At 51.3% G+C, this 17,679-nt stretch overlaps 1 protein-coding gene across 1 annotated transcript in view; it reads left to right on the top strand.

Moving 5' to 3' along the window:
* The window catches only part of NDRG1 (N-myc downstream regulated 1), a 59,754-nt gene that overhangs the window by 25,954 nt on the left and 16,121 nt on the right, over positions 1-17,679 (top strand). The window contains exons 4-9 of the mRNA XM_012462007.2: positions 6,824-6,929; positions 8,267-8,387; positions 11,528-11,590; positions 12,330-12,390; positions 14,161-14,247; positions 16,341-16,397. Coding sequence (XP_012317430.2) covers positions 6,824-6,929; positions 8,267-8,387; positions 11,528-11,590; positions 12,330-12,390; positions 14,161-14,247; positions 16,341-16,397 — 495 coding nt within the window. The remainder of the gene's footprint in view (positions 1-6,823; positions 6,930-8,266; positions 8,388-11,527; positions 11,591-12,329; positions 12,391-14,160; positions 14,248-16,340; positions 16,398-17,679) is intronic.

Below are 17,679 nucleotides of genomic sequence, written 5' to 3'. Positions count from 1 at the left end.
TTCTTACTTGATGGAATGGACCATTAAGGGAAATGGTACGGCTGTGGCTTCCCCTCCTCCTCCAAGGGCACAGGGGATGAACCAGGAAAATTTAGCGGGAGGAGTATATCATTTTATGCAAAGATGGTGGGGAGGGGAGGCCCCTGACGTTTTCTCTTGAGCCTCCATGCCCATGATTTGTCTTTCTTGCCACCATCGGCCTTGACTTTATGTTGTTGAGCCAGTCAGCTTCCTGGCCTGCTGTTCAGAGGGCGCCCTACTGCACTGGCCATGCCTGGACCCCAAGGCTTGCTAGACCAAGGGAGGGGTCGCCCAACCCACCAACTGACTTAGAGCTTGGGTATGCAGTCATCCTCTTAAAGCCCAGTATGGGCGGCATCTGCCCAGGGCCTGCTGGGAAGGAGGGGATTACTGGGGACAGGGAGACACAGTCACAGCTGGCCTCCAAAGACCCTCCGGATCATCCAGAGAGTTGACTTAAGCCAGTGGAGCTGGCCCTGGCAGCTTCACTCTAATCATTTCTGGAGCGGTTGTTCATAACAGCTGACGTGGAGTGAAACGCTGCCGTTTGCAAAACATATTCAGGTCTGTACCATGATTTTCGTCTTGGGAGCAGCTCAGTGGAGCAGAAGGCCTCGTTACTGACCTCAGCTTACAACGGATGGCAGGCATTGCCAGAGAAGGCTGGTAACTTGGCCAGGGGCACACGGTGGTTATATCATTAGGATAAGTGTTGCTCAACAGACAGTGTTGTAACAAGGAAATGTTTGCTATTCTCCCCAACCTAGAAAGCTAACACCCCAGGCTATGAACGTCACCCAGCCCAGCTGGAGTTAGTCCTTCCAGCTTCCTGCTGTTGCCCAAGCATGCGACTTTGGTCCTCAGATTGGTAGGATGGCCACTGAACCCCCAAGCATCTCATCCATGTTCCAGGTAGGATGCAGGTGGGAGGGTGAAAGGACAAGAATCAAACGGCCAAGTTTGACCCTTTTTAAAAAAACTCTCCTTGAAGCTGCAGGAATTTCTGCTGGCATCTCATCAGCCACAGCTGAGCCTCCTGACCGTCCTTGGTTACAAGGGAGATGAGGAAGGAAGGGGAACATTTCATCAGGCACTTCGCTGCTTAGTGTAGCAGTTGGAATTCTATTCTGGAAAAGAAGGGAACAACAGATGTTTGGGATGCCAACCAACAGAGTCTGCCGTAGTTTATAAAGCTCCAAGCCAGGGTCGACAGCCGACGAGATGAAATCTCTAAGCCACGCTCAGTGTCAGGTCCCATTTCCCCACTTGACATCTTACAGATGGTGTAGACCGTTGTGGTAGGTGCCATGTGTGCTACTCGCCAGCATGCAGGCAGTGTAGACTGTAAGTCTCTAAGCTCATCCTCCGGGCCAGACTCTGTGCATTGGAGAGCCAGCCTTTCCCTCTGGGAATTGGCTGGCTGGCTGGGGAGGCAGCTGTTCCACAGATATTTGTAACTGTGGTCATGCTGCAAAGAAGAGAGCAGGGTCTGCGGGTCGTGTGTATGGTGGATAGCAGGAAGGAGGAGGTGATGTCTGTGCTGAGGACTTTCCATTGTTGGTGCACGTCCTCACAGAGACACACAAGCCTGCAGTTTGGGGGCAGGTGCCTGTTTTAGGAGGATGGGAGCAGCAGGTATTATTTCTCCATTCTGTTTGGTAATGTAACCCAACCTGTGCCACACGGATTGCTATTCCTTGGGGACACTGGGGAGATACAGGTGTTCTGTAGTGAAATAAATGTGGGGACTCTGACTGCATCCCCCTTTAGAAAGTCACAGTGCATGTTGAGAAAAAGGTTTCCTTCATCTCTTCTGCTCTGCACAGAATGTGAAATGGGATGTTAAAGAGAACAGGCTTTGGGTGCAGACAGTCCAATCCAAGGTTGGTTCAGATCCTGCCCCGCTCTTCCAGCTGTGCGGCCTTAGATGAAGTCCATCTCTCTCGGCCTCAGCTTTCTCATCTCTGCAGCAGCTGTTGCATGTATTTAATGAGAAAACACGTGTGAAAAATGCATAGAGGGTGTGGGTAAGATGCGATGGCTGTTTGTGACCACCCCCATCCCTGCCATCACCTATAGACGTGAGAGAGCAGCTTTCTAGACTCTTCCAGAGCAGGTGAGAGGAAAGTGGTGTGTACAGCCAGGCTTGGCCTTCTCATCCCCTTGTCTGAATCGGGCCTTGGGAGCAGGGTCTTCCGTGGCGTGGTCCTGAGCTGTGGAAGAGCTGGCAGTGGGGCTCTGGATGGTGGAGGAGTTGTGTTTGTGTTGCCAGCCTGGTGCCAGCCAGAGTCGGGGGGTCCTCTGCTGAGCCCCGACACAGGCACTTTGCTCTCTGGGTCAAGAGGACGAACAGTGCACCATGCGGCTCTGATGTTCTGGTTTCCTTGTGCCCTCTCTTTGGGAAAACGTAGAAGACACGGGACGGATTCCTCTCTCCAGAACACTGGGTGATTTATTCCCGCAGGGACAGGAGGACAGAACATTCCTTTGGGACTGAATAGGACAAAGGCCTGTGTTTGTGAGTGTTGTCATCCTCCCATTCAATCTCAGACAGTCTTCCTAGCTGGCTCAGAACCGCGTGCGTGCATGTGTGTTTGTTGGTGGGTGTGTTTGTTGAGGGTGTGTGTGTGAGAGACTTAGGGGATGGGACTTGGGCGCAGGGAAGATCACAACACTTGCTTTTTTGCCTCCTCCTCCTGGGTGTGCTGGGGGGCCAGGAACTGAGAGGAGGATTGATGGGGGCCAGCAGACCCTGGCACAGAGGAGCAAGGGCCCAGTGGATGAGAGTTTGAATCCCGGTTCTACCACTATAAGCCCACGACCTTGGGAGAGTCACTTCAACTTCTTTACCTGTAAAATGGGATTGATGGGCTTCCCTGTGACGTGGAGGTCAGATACCCTACCTTACTCTTCATAGGCACTTAGCAAATGTTCTCCCTCACCCCTGTCACCTGTGCCGGGGAGGCAGTCTTGCACCCACATGACCTTCCCCACTTCCACTTTCCCAGAATGGGTCTTTGTCCTTCCCACCAAGGCTAACAATGTCAAAACCTGCTGCTTCTGAGTCCTGCTGAGGCTGAGATTTGGGGCGGTGTTGAGGCAGCAGCCAGGGTCCTGACACTCCTGTAGTTCCTCATGAGTTGGGGTGAAGCATTAGTGCTCTGTAAGGCTCTCAGGAACCCCAGGGGTCTTATTGGGAGGGAGCTGAGCATCTCATGGCCAATCCAGGAGCAGAGTGGGTATGATCCCAACATTGATCCACGCCCTTAGGAGAGAAAGTTCCTTCCTAGGGGGTAATGCTCACCATCATCTGCCCGGATCAGATCTCTTATCCAGCAGATACCGGGTGCCCACCGAGAGCAGGCAGCTGTGCAGGGGCCTGTGGACAGAAGAGCAAAGGAGACCCACGTAGCCTTTCCTCCTTGGACGGAGGGAGGGACCCTTCAGTTTAGTGCTGGTTCCACGGCTGTAATTTTAAGACCCTCAAAGAGACGAGTCAAAAACCTGTTACCCACCCACAACCCCGGGGGCTGCCAGGGACATGCTTGATGCCAGCTGCGGTGGCGTGTCCCATACCTGCTGCCTCATTAACACCCTATGGTGCGTATACTGGGAGTCCCCTTCCTGCCTGGTGCTGTGGTCTGGGCTCTGGCAGGTGAATCCTCTCCTGCTACGGAGCCTGGGGTGCAGGTGGCTCTCCTGTCTCAGGGGTGAGGACCTGGAGGCTCGGAGGTTGGGTAATGGTGGAACTTGGATTTGCACTCTGACATCTGTGGCGGTAGGGACACTGCCTGCCCTGACCTGTCTTTAGAGGGACTCATGTGGGCCAGCTGGGGAGACAATGAAGAATGTGCCCCCACAGACAAATGAGCCTTTGTTCCCACAGTGGCTTCAGGGCCAGGCTGGGCCCAGCAGATGATTTCTGGCCCCCGCTGGAAGCCGGGCCACTGCTCCCTCATCTATGGATTTTTCCAGTGCCTGTTATGGGCAGGAAAGAAGTGTTGGGCCCTGAGGGGCAGAGAGGGCTGAAGGGAGATGGGCTGAGCTCTGTGAGCCAGGGAACTTACTGCGTTGGGGGATAATGCAGGTGCCAGGATGACCCTGTGCTGGGCGGGCCCGATGCTCCCAGGGAGCTGTGCCTGGCTCTGCTGTGTCTCTCTATATGTCACCATCCTCACCTGGTAACCTGCATCCCTGTGCCATTTGGGAACAGGGAACTTCTGGGTGACCTTGAGGAGGGTGGAAACCCAGGGCAGGCAACTGGAGTGACAGTTGAGAGAGACTCACGACCACCTTCTGCAGGAGTTTAGATGAACATGGCAGGTGAGAGACTGGTCCGTGAGTGAGCTTGTCTCCTTTCTGCAGAAGCACGATGGTGGCCTGGGGCTGGCTGGCTTCAGGGTTCTCCAAGTGAGGGTCGGAAACCCCTGCACTCCGCCAGTGGGGAGGTGGAGGTGGTGAGTTTTCATATGCTGCGGGGGAGCCTGGGAATTGGATGCCGTTTTTCTTTGTTTTTGAACTTGTTCCTCAGCTTGAGAATCATTCGTCTTATGGGATGCAGGAGGTTTTCCTGGTCCCATTCCCAGCAACCCCCCAGTGGGTTAAATCCTCTTTCTCCTCTTTTCTCAGAGGACCCAGAGGACCCACAGCCCCCAGGGCCGTCTCTGCTGCCCGCACTGGCTTGTGAGTTCTCATCCACTCATCCCTGCGGGACGAAGGGGACCTGGCATGCAATAGGTGCCTAGTGAATGTTTCTTGGGTGAAATCAAACTGCCTTAAGTATCAGGAGTAAAGAAGTAGCAGAGTAGAGTCCGATCACCAGCTGGTGTGGACAGCGTGGGGGTAGCTGCCTCCTGCCACCTCACCGGGATCACTCTCAGATTAAGCAGCCTGCATTCTGTGTCTTCAGCACTTAGGAGATAGGCAGGGCCAGGCTGTTCCTGTTTTAAAGATTCAAGCTGGGGAGGGGGTGACCTGCCCTGCCCCCACAGGGCGCCTAAGTGGGGGTCTGTCCCATCCCCTCTTCTCAAGCATGAGTTTGTGAACGCTGACCCTCCTCTCTGCCGCCACATGGCAGTGACTTCTGTTGGCCACATTTCTGGCGGCTTCTGGAAGCAGGTTCAGCAGCATCTAGAGTGCTCTGTATTCCACTTGAACGCCTCATTTACTCTTTGGAAAATCAATGCAGCGTGCTGAGATGAGGGGGCCTCGTGGGGCCTGAGTGTGCGCTGCTCGAGGGTGGGTGAGGTGTGAGACGCCTGGGGCCCCTCGGAGGCTGTCTGCGGGACCCACCTCTGCACTGCCTGCCCCTGTGACTCTGGGTCACCAACGTCACTTCCTCAGCCACTGGGTCACGTGGCCCTGGCAGGGCTCTTGTGAGGGTGAGGACGTGGAGGGACATGGCTCAGCACTGCCCTGGCACTTGGAAGGCGTCCACAGCCTGTCCTCAGTAGGCTGATGGCCCTACCTCCCTGCTCCCCAACTGCCCTGTGGGAGCAGAGCCCAGAGTGAGGCATTTCAAAGGGGAGGGCACTGCTCTCAGACGTGGAAATCGCTCAAGGGAGACAAGTGACTGGGGTCCTCGGGAACTTCTAGGTGACCTTGAGAAGGGCAGAAGCCTGGGGCAGGCGTGGGGGGAAGGGTGAGTGGAAGTGACAGTTGAGAAAGACTCCGACTACCCTCTCCAGGAGTTTAGGTGAACATGGCAGGTGAGAGATTGATCCATGAGTCAGCTGGGGTGCTTGGAACCAAGGCAGGATGCCTTTTTTTTTTCCCAGAAGAAGAAAGATGAGCAGGTCTTTATCTGTTAGGAAGGTTTGGTGCAGAGAGGTGCGGGGATGTCGGGGGTGGGGGGCTGGCTGGGGGTCCATGGCCGAGCCGGAGAGTTGGCCTTGACCAGAAGAATCACCGGGACCTCTGAGAAGGAAGGGCAGGAGGGAGGATGGGCATGGTATCATTCAGCATTCTTTGGGTCAGCTGGACATGGCTTACATGTGATTGGAAGTTGGTGGCTTATGTAACTGAAAATCCTGGGTGGTGGATGCCATCCCCGAATCCCCTTTCTCTCTTTGCCATCCCTGGGCTGGCCAAATTTTCAGGCAGGCCGTTGCCTCGTGGTGACAGTGTGGCTGCTGCAGATCCAGCCTTGCTCGATCAAGTCCAATCCAGTTCCCCAGTTACCGGAAATAAGCGCAATTGGCTTTAGTTGGCCTGAGCCAGCCCACGTGTTCTTTCCTGATCCAGTACTAGCAACCAGGAGGTGGAATGCATGAATTGGCCTGGGCTTGTGGGGCAGGGGTCAGTGTCAACAGAACCCCCAGGACTGAGGGCAAGGGTTGGGTGGGTTTCTAAAGGAAATTGGGGGCTGTTCTTGGAAGTGGAGTGTGAATTCTGGGTAGCCCCAAGCTACCAGGTGTTAGTCACAGGTACAGTAACCTGTGGGGCCAGTGGGGCCTGGGGGCAGGGAAGCAGGGAAGCACAGGCTTGCTGTCCTGTTTTCTGGACGGAGCAAACACAGTCTGGTGCAGAGATGGCCGTAGACTGGCCCTTTGCCCGGCATTTTGTGCAGTTAACAGCACAGTCTGAGCCAGGCCTCCGTCTCCTGCCTCCTGGGAGTCCCGTCCTTGCCCTGGTTCTGGAATTGGCTTCCAGCCAGATCGAGGTGCTGCCCGAAGCCAGGGCTCTTACGGCCAATTGAGAAGTGAGCTTCCTGAAAACACAGTTGGAAACAGGCTGGGTGTCTTCAACCACACAGACGCCATGAACCCACATGACCAGCCCACTGTCTGCTGTCTCTCCTCAGGAGCAGGACATCGAGACTTTACACGGCTCCGTTCACGTCACGCTGTGTGGGACTCCCAAGGGAAACCGGCCTGTCATCCTCACCTACCATGACATCGGCATGAATCGTAAGTTCTGAGGAGCCCTGGTTCTGTCAGCCAGTTCCCGAGAGGGTGGTGGAAGAAGGCAGCTGAGAAGGGCAGTGGCCGGGAGCGGGTGGTTTCTTTCTGCCTGGGACTTCCTGGAGCTGTTCTGGGAAGAACTCTTGCCACAGCCTGGAAAAGCCAGAAATTCGCTGCATGTGGGCACGGAGTTGTCTGTGTGCCCGGAGGTGCTGGGAGCACTGGGGCACTTTGCTGTCTGTGACAGTGACTTCTTCAGTGATGCATGCATATGGTTTTTAGTCTTTCCACAGAACTGTGCAACCATCAGCACAATTTTGGAACATTTTCTTCTAAAAAATCCTGTACCTTTTATCAGTCACCCCACCCCCAGATGACTGACCCTTCATCGAGTTTCCTTTTCTGTGAATTTGCCTATTCTGGAATGTTGTATACATAGAATCAAATAATATGTGAATTTTTCTAACTGGCTTCTTTCATAATGCTTTCAAGTTTTTTCCAGGTCATGTATTAGTATTTGTATTTCCTTTATTGAATAATAATATTCCATTATGTGCATTTACCACACTTTATTCTTTTTTTTTTTTTTTTTTGAGATAGATTCTCACTCTGTCACCCAGGTTGGAGTGCGATGGTACGAGCTTGGCTTACTGCAGTTTCCACCTCCTGGGTTCAAGCAATTCTCCTGCTTTAGACTCCCAAGTAGCTGGGATTACAGGCACCCACCACCACGCCTGGCTAATTTTTGTATTTTTAATAGAGAAGGGATTTCACCATGTTGCCCAGGCTGGCTTCGAACTCCTGACCTCTGGTGATCCACCCACCTCAGCCTCCCAGAGTGCTGGGATTATAGGTGTGAGCCATTGCGCCTGGCCATCTATTCTTTAGTTGATAGGCATTTGGGGCATTTTTACTTTCTGGCTGAGTGAATAACACTGCCATGTTTAGACACTGGGTCAGTACCCCAGCTGGGAGGTTATAGTGGACCCAGATGGAAAGAGAGGATCGGGGGGCAAACCCATCTCATGCCAGGGCCATCCCGACCCTGACTGACTGGAGGAGCTGCAGAGGCCAGCCTGGGAACCCCTTCCAGCACCAACTACAAGATTCATCTGCCAGATACCACTCCCTGGCCCTTGACTTACTCTTGCCTTTTATCATCAGGAAAGCGGGCATAGGTACAAAACCAAAAAGCGAAAAAACACAAACATCTGTGTTCTTCAAAGTTCACTTCCTTCTTCTGAATGGGAGTGAAGCAAAATGAATGTGCTTTGCCACCGAGACACCTAATTTTTTCTCCTCTTACTTTTTTCTCATCCCTCCCCCTGTCTGCCGTTCTTCAGACAAAACCTGCTACAACCCCCTCTTCAACTACGAGGACATGCAGGAGATCACCCAGCACTTTGCCGTATGCCACGTGGATGCCCCTGGCCAGCAGGACGGCGCAGCCTCCTTCCCCGCAGGGTGAGAGCCTCTTGCCCTGTGAGCCCTGCAGTGTGGAGACTGGGTGTCGGGGAGGGGTTCAGCGGGCTTGTTGTTTTAAATACTTTTTAATTGTGGTAAAACGTAAAAGTTGTCGTCTTAACCACTTATTAAACTGTGGTAAAAGATACATAACATAAAAGTTAGCATTTTAACTATTTTTAAGTATACAGTTCAGTGGCATTGAGGACTTCAGATGTTGCTGTTCAGTCATCACCACCTTCCATCTCCAGGACGTTCTCATCTTCCCAGACTGAAACAACATACCCATTAGATGCTACTTCCCCACCCGCCCATCCTTCCTCCAAGGCTGGCTTTACCATAGGTGTGGCCAACCTGGACAGGACTGAAGGGGAGGAGGACTTGACGTGACCCAGTAGTGTGGTGAAAAACCAAGAAGGTTGGGAAGAAAAAGAGGGCGAGAAGGAGCGTTGATGGAGCACTTCCTGTGGGCTAGGCGCAATCATTCTGATCTAACATTGCCATTTTGGCTTCATCCTTACGGCTAGCTCTGTGTGGCTGGTGTTAGCTCCATTTTCCAGATGAAAATATCAAGGCATGGAGGTGTTAACTACCTTTCTCAAGATTGCACAGCTGAGGCCGGGCACGGTGGCTAACGCCAGTAATCCTAGCACTTTGGGAGACTGAGGTGGGCAGATCACCTGAGGTCAGGAGTTCGAGACCAGCCTGGACAACATGGTGAAACCCTGTCTCCACTAAAAATACAAAAATTAGCTAGGTGTAGTGGTGGACGCCTGTAATCCCCACTACTTAGGAGGCTGAGGCCAGAGAATCCCTTGAACGTGGAAGGTAGAGGTTGCAGTGAGCTGAGATCACACCATTGCACTCCAGCCTGGGTGACAGAGCAAGACTCCATCTCCAAAAAAGAAAAAAAGGTTGCATAGCCAAGACCTGAGGCGTGGCCCTGTCTACCGGCTCTAAGACGCGTATCCTGTTTGGAAATCAGGCTGCCTTAGTTGAGAGTGTTTACACTGCCTGGCCCTCGTCAGCTCATGATCTGCATGGGCATGGCCTTTCAATTTCCCCTTGTGCAACTATGCTCGAGCTCACTGGACTCCCCAGTCAGCATTACGCGGGGGAGGCAGACCTCAGAGATACCTCCTCTTGTCCCCGCTCCTGATGCTGTGATTAAACTAGGGCAGGAGCAACTTCTTGGGTTTAAAGTCTTCCAGAAGGGGCCTTCTTGGCATTTACTAGTAGATATCCTTTTTTATTAGCGTTCAGAATTATCCTTAATAATTAACCTTTATCAGAGAGGAAGGGAAGGGACTGCCAACCATATGGGACCAGGACCAAAAATTAAAAGTGTATTAAAACAGTGGTACATGGTTAATTGTTAACCAGCAGATGAAGCCAGAGGTATGTCAGTAAATCTGTCTTTGGTTGGACCAATTGTGTGAAAGGCTTGAGGGGAAGCAGAGACTCTTAGCTCCCCCTGGGGAAGGTTTACGATACTCTAAGGTCTGAGCCCCACTGGTGCCCAGGAATTTTTATTCAGTTGGTCTGGAGGCTGAGGGGTGCAGGGTATTTTCTCCCTGGTTTACTAGGTGTTTTGCTTCTTTTTTGTTTGTTTGTTTTGTTTTTGTTTTTGAGACAGAGTTTTACTCTTGTTGCCGAGGCTGGAGTGAAATGGTGCGACCTCAGCTCACTGCAGCCTCTGCCTCCTGGCTTCAAGTAATTCTCCTGCCTCAGCCTCCCAATTAACTGGGATTACAGGCATGTGCCAAAACACCCGGCTAATTTTTTTGTATTTTTAGTAGAGGCGAGATTTTACCATGTTGGTCAGGCTGGTTTTGAACTCCTGACCTCAGGTGATCCACCCACCTTGGCCTCCCAAAGTGCTGGGATTACAGGCATGAGCCACCGCACTGGGCCTTACTAGGTGTTTTTCATGTATATCTGATGGGATCCACTGTCAGAGTGGGGCTGGCTTGTTTCTTCCTCCTGGAGTGGGGCAGAGGAGAGTGTGGGTCTTGGCAGGGGTGCGGGGGCGTCTCCCAGGCCCGCTAAGGGTGATCCCTTCCGTATCCTGAAGCTGAGACAACAGAGCAGGGTTCACGACCCCTGGCTGGGCTCCTCCTGCCTGGCTCTGGCGTCTGCTGCCTACACAGGAGGGGCCTTGGGAGTAAAATTCTGCTGCTTCCTCACCTCACACCAGCCCTGGGGAGCAGTGAAGAAACAGAAGGCCCTGCAACTAAGTGGCTTCTCCAGTGTCACACCTTAGGAGCTGCTGGCTCCAAAAGGAGCCACAGCCATTTCAGAGGAGCTTCATGTCTTTGCCCCTCTTCTGCCCTGCAGCCTCAGCTCAGTGGCTCTGTTGATGTGGGGAAACACCATATGGGTTCTTTCTGGCTCTTCCCAGGGCTTCGGCACATGCTGCTTCCCTGCCCACTCGCTTAACTCATCAGGCTCCCATGACCCCTTCAGCGTCACTTCTTCCAGAAAGCCCTCCCTGATCACCTGATCATGGCAGGTCTCTGTTTCGATAGCCTTTGTTATGAGTCACAGCCCCGTGTTTCTGTTGACTGGAGGGTTGGCTCCCTCCTGGTTTGCACCTGCTTTGCTCACTGGCCCCTGTCATTGCCTCCCCAAGAGCCCAGCGTGTGTGAGGATCCATCACTCCTTCGCTGATGGAACTCACTCATGCCTGTTCTAATTGCTTCTCCCTGAGGTTGGAATTGTGAACTGCCTTCTAGTCAGTTTCTGCAATACCCTAGATCCAAAACCGGACAAACACAGTGAGGACATGTTTCTGGCTAACCATTCACTGCTCTTGTGAGACCAAGTGGCTTATCTCTCAGCCTCAGTGATATTTATAATCTTGCTGTTGGGGGAAATCCTAGCAGCCTCCTAGAGTTATTGAAAGAACTGAATGAGCTAATAATGCCCATAAAATTCGTCCCTGGGACCTGGAGCAGAGGAACCAATTGATAATTACGGTGTGCTGCAGGGGTCTTGGAAGGAGGATGGGAAGGGAGTAGACTGGGAGTCTGGGCGCATGGGGCAGGCTGTTGCATGGCCCCCACCCTTCAAGCCTGTCCCTGTTTGGATTACCCGTTTCAGTCCGGTGCTCACTAATGGCTTCTCTGTCTCGTCTCCAGGTACATGTACCCCTCCATGGATCAGCTGGCTGAAATGCTTCCTGGAGTCCTTCAACAGTTTGGGTAAGAGTGAGGGATCAGCTCCCCCTGCGTGTGCATGTGCACAGCAAGGCTTCTAGGGTCCTCCTGTGCCTTGGCTTTGATCTGGGGACTCACCACTAAAATTAAGGTTGCAGATTAAAGATTAGGCAAGAAATCAGCTTGTCACACTCTGTGAGCACTGTTCTTCACACAGCCTCTGAGCTCTCGTCTGCCTACTGTAACTTCAGCTTTCCTCTCGCATGAATGTTAGTAGTTGCATGATGGTGGCCGCCCCACCCATTCTGCTCCTGCCCCCTGTTCTTCCATTCCCTCTCTTTCCCATGGAATGTTCTGGAATGGAGTTGCCTGAGCCCTTAGCTTTTCTCTCCACACTATCATTTTTCCAGTGTTCCTCTCTTTTTTGAGCCCTTCAAATAATCATAACTTCATGGTTCTTGCTCGATTTTTCATTCCAGTTTTAGAATCCAAAATAAAGCTTAAGAATGGGAAGAAATGATGCCGTAACAAGCCTTCCTGTAAATGTCAGACGGTCTCTCAGAGGCTGGGTGGCAGCCAGGAGGGAAGTGAGGAGAAGGGGCGCGGCTCTCCAAGGTCTCGGTCTCTGTCCAATCCTAAAGCACAGTGACCTCAGGGCCGTGCGGGCAGTCACAGCAGCATGACGTTGCCTAGTCAGGCAGTCACCCTCAGGAAGTTCTCAGTGTGTCCTGGGGCTTCCGTCACTCTCTCCTTCTGTGACACGCGTTTGTATTTCTGCTTCCAGGCTGAAAAGCATTATTGGCATGGGAACAGGAGCAGGAGCCTACATCCTAACTCGATTTGCTGTGAGTGTTTGGCAGTTTTTGAAAATCGCATTTTAAGTAACATTGTAAGATGAAGACATTTGGAAAAGCATCAGAAACCCAAAAGGGAAAAAGAAATGACCTGTGTGCTCCACAGTTTTGTGTGTGTCTGTGTGTGTGTGTGTGGTGTGGGTACTCATGTATATATATATATTTGCATGTGTGTGTGTGTGTGTGTGTGTGGTGTGGGTACTCGTATGTATATATATTTGCACGTGTGTGTGTGTGGTGTGGGTACTCGTGTATATATATATTTGCACACGTGTGTGGCGTGGGTACTCATGTATATATATTTGCACGTGTGTGTGTGGTGTGGGTACTCGTATATATATATATTTGCACGTGTGTGTGGGGTGTGGGTACTCATGTGTATATATATATTTGCACATGTGTGTGTGGGGTGTGTGTACTCGTGTGTATATATATATTTGCACGTGTGTGTGTGTGTATACACTCACAGCCTTTTCTCTTCCTCCACTGAAGGATGATACTGGGCACATTCTTTTGTCATTGGCTTTATCCACTTAGCCATCTAGTGAGGACGTTCCTCGCTCACTGAGGACGCCGGTATGACACTGCTTTGTAACAGCGGTACAGTGTTTTGCAGTCAGGGCACTCCCAGGTCCTCACTGATTCTAAACTAGAGCCAGACACGGGAAGTTTTCATGAGAATTGTCACTGTCACTCCTCTGGGCTCAGGTCCAGAGCCATGCTATTCCTTTGTATCCTCTCCAAGCAATTGTGCAAGGATGCAACAATACTCATTTTGTTCAGCCATAGGTATTTTGATGACCTGTTTGCTGGGCTTTGCTTGGGATTAGGAATACCGACATGATTCTACAACATCCATCTTAGAACAGAAAGAAAGAAATGCTGACATGAATCAAAATGGTCTGGCCATATAGACTCTCAGCAATTTAAAAAATGGTCTCAACTGTATCCAAGGTGTACATATCAATATCTATATATATCTGCATCACATAATGACATTTCGTTCAATGACAGATTGCATATTTGACAGTAGTTTGTTAAGGTTATAATGGTTCATTTTTACTATACCGTTTTTATGTTTAGATTTGCCCAGATACGTGAATACTTACCATTGTGTTGTGATTCCCTGCAGCATTCAATAGAGTCACATGCTGTACAGGTTTGTACAGAAAAGCTAGGAGCAAGGGTCTGTACCATACAGCCTTGGGCAGTTGTAGACTGTGCGATCTAGGTGTGTATAATTACACCCTGTGATATTCACACGATGACAGAATCTCCTAATGATGAATTTTCTCAGAATGTATCCCTGTTATTCAGTGCTGCATAACTGTGCGTGTGTGTGTGTGTGTGTGTGTGTGTGTGTGTGTGTTTATAAATACAGTTGTTACTGCCATGGCTAGAGAGCATTTGTGCACCCTGTCTGATGGATGAGGTTGATGGTGTGTTACACCCATTTGACAGCTGGGGAAGCTGAGCCTTCGTGGGTTGAAGTGACTTGCCCAAGGCAGGTCTGCAAAGCGGTGGGCTTCCTACTTCTCCCGTGCTTCCTCTTTCTCCTTCCCGTTCTTTCTAGGACCTGATCTCATGTCTGCTGTACTGGAACCTCAGTTTGGCATGGGGTGGGGCCGGGGAGCAGTAGCCGGCTCTGGTGCCCACACTGCCTTTTTCTGGGTACTTCTCCCAAGCTTCGGTTTGCCTTGGAAGGTTCCTAGTGTTTCCGATTGCTGGGCTGTCTGTCTCACTTCGTGTCTTGAATTGCAGCTGAACAACCCTGAGATGGTGGAGGGCCTCGTCCTCATCAACGTGAACCCTTGTGCAGAAGGCTGGATGGACTGGGCTGCCTCCAAGGTGAGGTGGGGGCCTGTCAGGTATGCGGGATCCCTGCAGGCAGAGGGACAGGTACACACAGCCTCTGCCTGGAGGAGCCTTGGATCTATGAGCCTCCTCTTTACCCACTCCTCCACTACCCTCTACTGCCCACTCCAGGAAAGAAAGCAGTTCCCTCTGCTTTGCTTAGAACAGTACACATGACCTCAGCCATTTGCCATTCAGAAGACTTAAATACCACCAGGCTGTCCAAAGCAGGGAAACCACTGGGATGCGGGTCCCTGAGCCAGCTTGGAAGAGCGTTGCTTGGTACCTGACTTGTGCCAGGCTTTGGTCCAGATGCTGAGCAATCTTGAAGAACAAGACTTCTTGAGATGAACAAGACAAAAGCCTCTAATCTTGGGAATTCATTCACATTATTAAAGAGACATACATACGTATTTAGTACTGACTGTGCCGCAAATTTGACAATAATAATTAGCTGACATAGACTGAGAGTTGTCTATGTGCTGGTTTCATTCTGCATTGCTATATGTGCATTACTGCAGTTAATCTTCATAGTAACTCCAGGAGGTGAGAATTTTTATAACCGTTTCAGAGGTGAACACTGAGACTCGGAGTGGCTAAGGGGATTGTCCAGGGTCACATAAAGCTAGGCAGTAGAAAGGGGATTGGATGCAGCTCGCTTTGACGTTGTGGTTGGTGGACCTGACCATACTTGCCCCTGGGGCTCCTGTCTGGGATGGGAGATGGCAGGCCTGGTCAGCAGGACGGGCTGCCTGCAGGAGAAGGAACCTGAGCTGTACTGGCTAGTGTCCTAAGGTTCCTTGTTTGTCTTTATAAAATTATCATTGTGGTGTTTTGTTGTTTTTCCTGTAAAGGCCCCAGTGTTTGCCAAGGAGAGGGAGAGGTCATTCCATTTGAAACAGGACAAAGCCCTTCAAGCTGAAGTGATCCCAGCTTCTCATTTTGAAAGTGCATTTTTGCTGAATTTTGGCTGTCTGCCAGGGACAGAGGGTTTGAAGGGGTCGTGCCTCTTGCCCTTTCTCCCGCCCCTGTCCTAGCCACGGTGATTTTTCATTTGTTCTTTGAACATTGCTTCAGAATGCAGGAGCCCTTCCCTCCTGCCCAAATGACATTCAGGAGTGGAACACACTCCCTGGATTTTATTTGATTTTCCAGCAAAGGAAGTGACATTTCAGTCAACCTGTTGGGCTTCATGATCGCTGTTCTGAGCCAGACTCGAAGGTCTGGGGATGGCGGCCACTGGCTAATGTGAACCCTGAGGAATGTCTGTGGGGTTTTAGCAGCTGTGCTCCACCCTTCCTTTTCAACCCCAGCCTTTTGAGCACCAGGCATTGGTGTTAGATACTGTGATACGTGCAGTTACTTCTTGCGGCCCTCACCTTGACCTTGTGGCCTTGAAGTTCCTGGCACTCCCAGTTCCAGATTAGAAGTCTGAGACCCACAGGCTGCAACTGCCCAGTGCCACACAGCAGGGCGGTGTCAGGCAAGGGCCAGCCAGGGACCCCCAGGTCTAGAGCTGCTCTTCGACTTATTCTTGCTCAATGCTTTGGTCAGCACACATTTTTGGAGCTCCTGCTGTAAACCTAGTGTTGTCACTGGGGAGAGGTAGGAAAACGAAGATCAGCCGTGTCTTTGGTAATGTCAGTATACTTAGAAAGGGGAAACTGGCTTGGGGATGATAGAAGAGGGATCGTTGGGAGCCAAGCATATCCTGGGTGTAGACTGGGGAGCTCAGTGTGTTTTTAGAAGAGGTGAATGGAAGGCCCTCTTTGCTGAGGACTCGGTGAATGTTTGGAGCAGGGTAAGCTAGCAGTAGCCGGGTCTTTATTCAGTGCTCCTTTGCTGTGCCTCTTGTGCATGGACCTCTGAAAATAAGGAATTGGATCTAGTCCCAGGCCCTGCATTTGAGGGATCAGGCCCAGGAGGGAAGTGGAGACAGGAACTGAGTTTCTATCAAGGGGGATGTCCCTGAGGCCTGCATTCAGAGGGGAGTCCGGCAGTGCCACTCTGCCCCCAGGGAAGCGGGGTTTTGCTGACCTTGTTAACCACTATCAGCTCCTGGCTTCACCCGCTTTACTCCTCCCCAGATCTCCGGATGGACCCAGGCCCTGCCAGACATGGTGGTGTCCCACCTCTTTGGGAAGGTGAGTTGCGTGGTGTGGCATTCTGTGGTTCCTGCTGGTGTGGCATTCTGTGGTTCCTGCTGAGCACTGAATTGTGTGGCGCTCAGCACAGGGCCCTGTGTCGGGGGGAGACAGCAAGACACAATCAGCGGGGCCACCAAGCTGGTGCTCATGAGATGATGTGACGTTACTCATTCATAAGCAACAGGTCATTCATTGTCTCTCTCTTTTTATGTGTCTTGTAAAAACAGCTGTTTGAAGTACCATTAACTGCACATATTTAAAGCGCACAATTTGTTAAATTTGACATATGTGCACATTTGTAAAACCATCACTGTAATCAGGAGAATAACGTCTCCATCACCCCAGGAGTTTCCTTGTGCCCTTTGATAACCCTACTCCCCCTCCTCCCCCTCCTCCCCAGGCAAGTTCTGATCGCTTCTATCTCTCTAGGTGGCTTTGCAATTCCTAGATTTTTATGTAAATGACATTATACAGTATGCACGCTTTCATTTATTTATTTATTTATTTTTGGTCTGGCTTCTTTCACTCAGCATAACTATTCTGAGATCGGTCCGTGTTGGTGGGTGGATTAATAGTTTATTCCTAGGCTGGGTGCAGTGCTTACACCTGTAATCCCAGCACTTGGGGAGGCCATGGTGGGAGGACGAGTTGAGTTCAGGAGTTCAAGACCAGCCTGAGCAACATAGTGACACCCTGTCTCTTCAAAAAAAGTAAAAATAAGCTAGGCATGGCAGTGCATGCCTATAGTCCTAGCTACTTGGGAGGCTGAGGTAGGAGGATCGTTTGAGCCCAGGAATCTGAGGTTACAGTGAGCTGCGATCGCCCACTGCACCCTATCTCTTAAAATCAGTGTATTCCGTTTTGGTGCTGAGAAGTATTCTGTTTATGTATGTGCAGCAGTTTGTTTTTCTCTTCACCTGTTGATAAGGCCTTTGGGCTGTTTCCAGTTTGGGGCTGTTATGAATCTGGTCTGTGGCAAACACGTCCGTGGGGTTAGCCGTGCACTGGGCTCCACCCTAAGAGCTTCACAAGTGTTAGCTGTAGGGTTCCACCCAGGAGCTCTGTGACCTGTGTGATATATTCTGTTCTCATTCCCAGTGTATGGAAGAGGAAACTGAGACCAGAGAGGTTGAGTGACTTAGGGTCTCACAGCCAGGGAGGGGTAGAGCCAGTGTTTGAACCTATGAATCTGGCTTCATTCTGGTAGCCACAGCAGGAGGGCAGCTGCCTGTGCTGCTGCCCGGCTCTTAGATGAGCTGCTCTTCTGCAGAGTCACCCC

The sequence above is a fragment of the Aotus nancymaae genome, unplaced genomic scaffold (genome assembly GCF_030222135.1).
Source record: "Aotus nancymaae isolate 86718 unplaced genomic scaffold, 86718_ANA_hifiasm-v0.15.2.pri h1tg000036l, whole genome shotgun sequence".
In the NCBI taxonomy this organism is placed as follows: domain Eukaryota; kingdom Metazoa; phylum Chordata; class Mammalia; order Primates; family Aotidae; genus Aotus; species Aotus nancymaae.
This window is presented reverse-complemented; position numbering and strand designations above follow the sequence as displayed.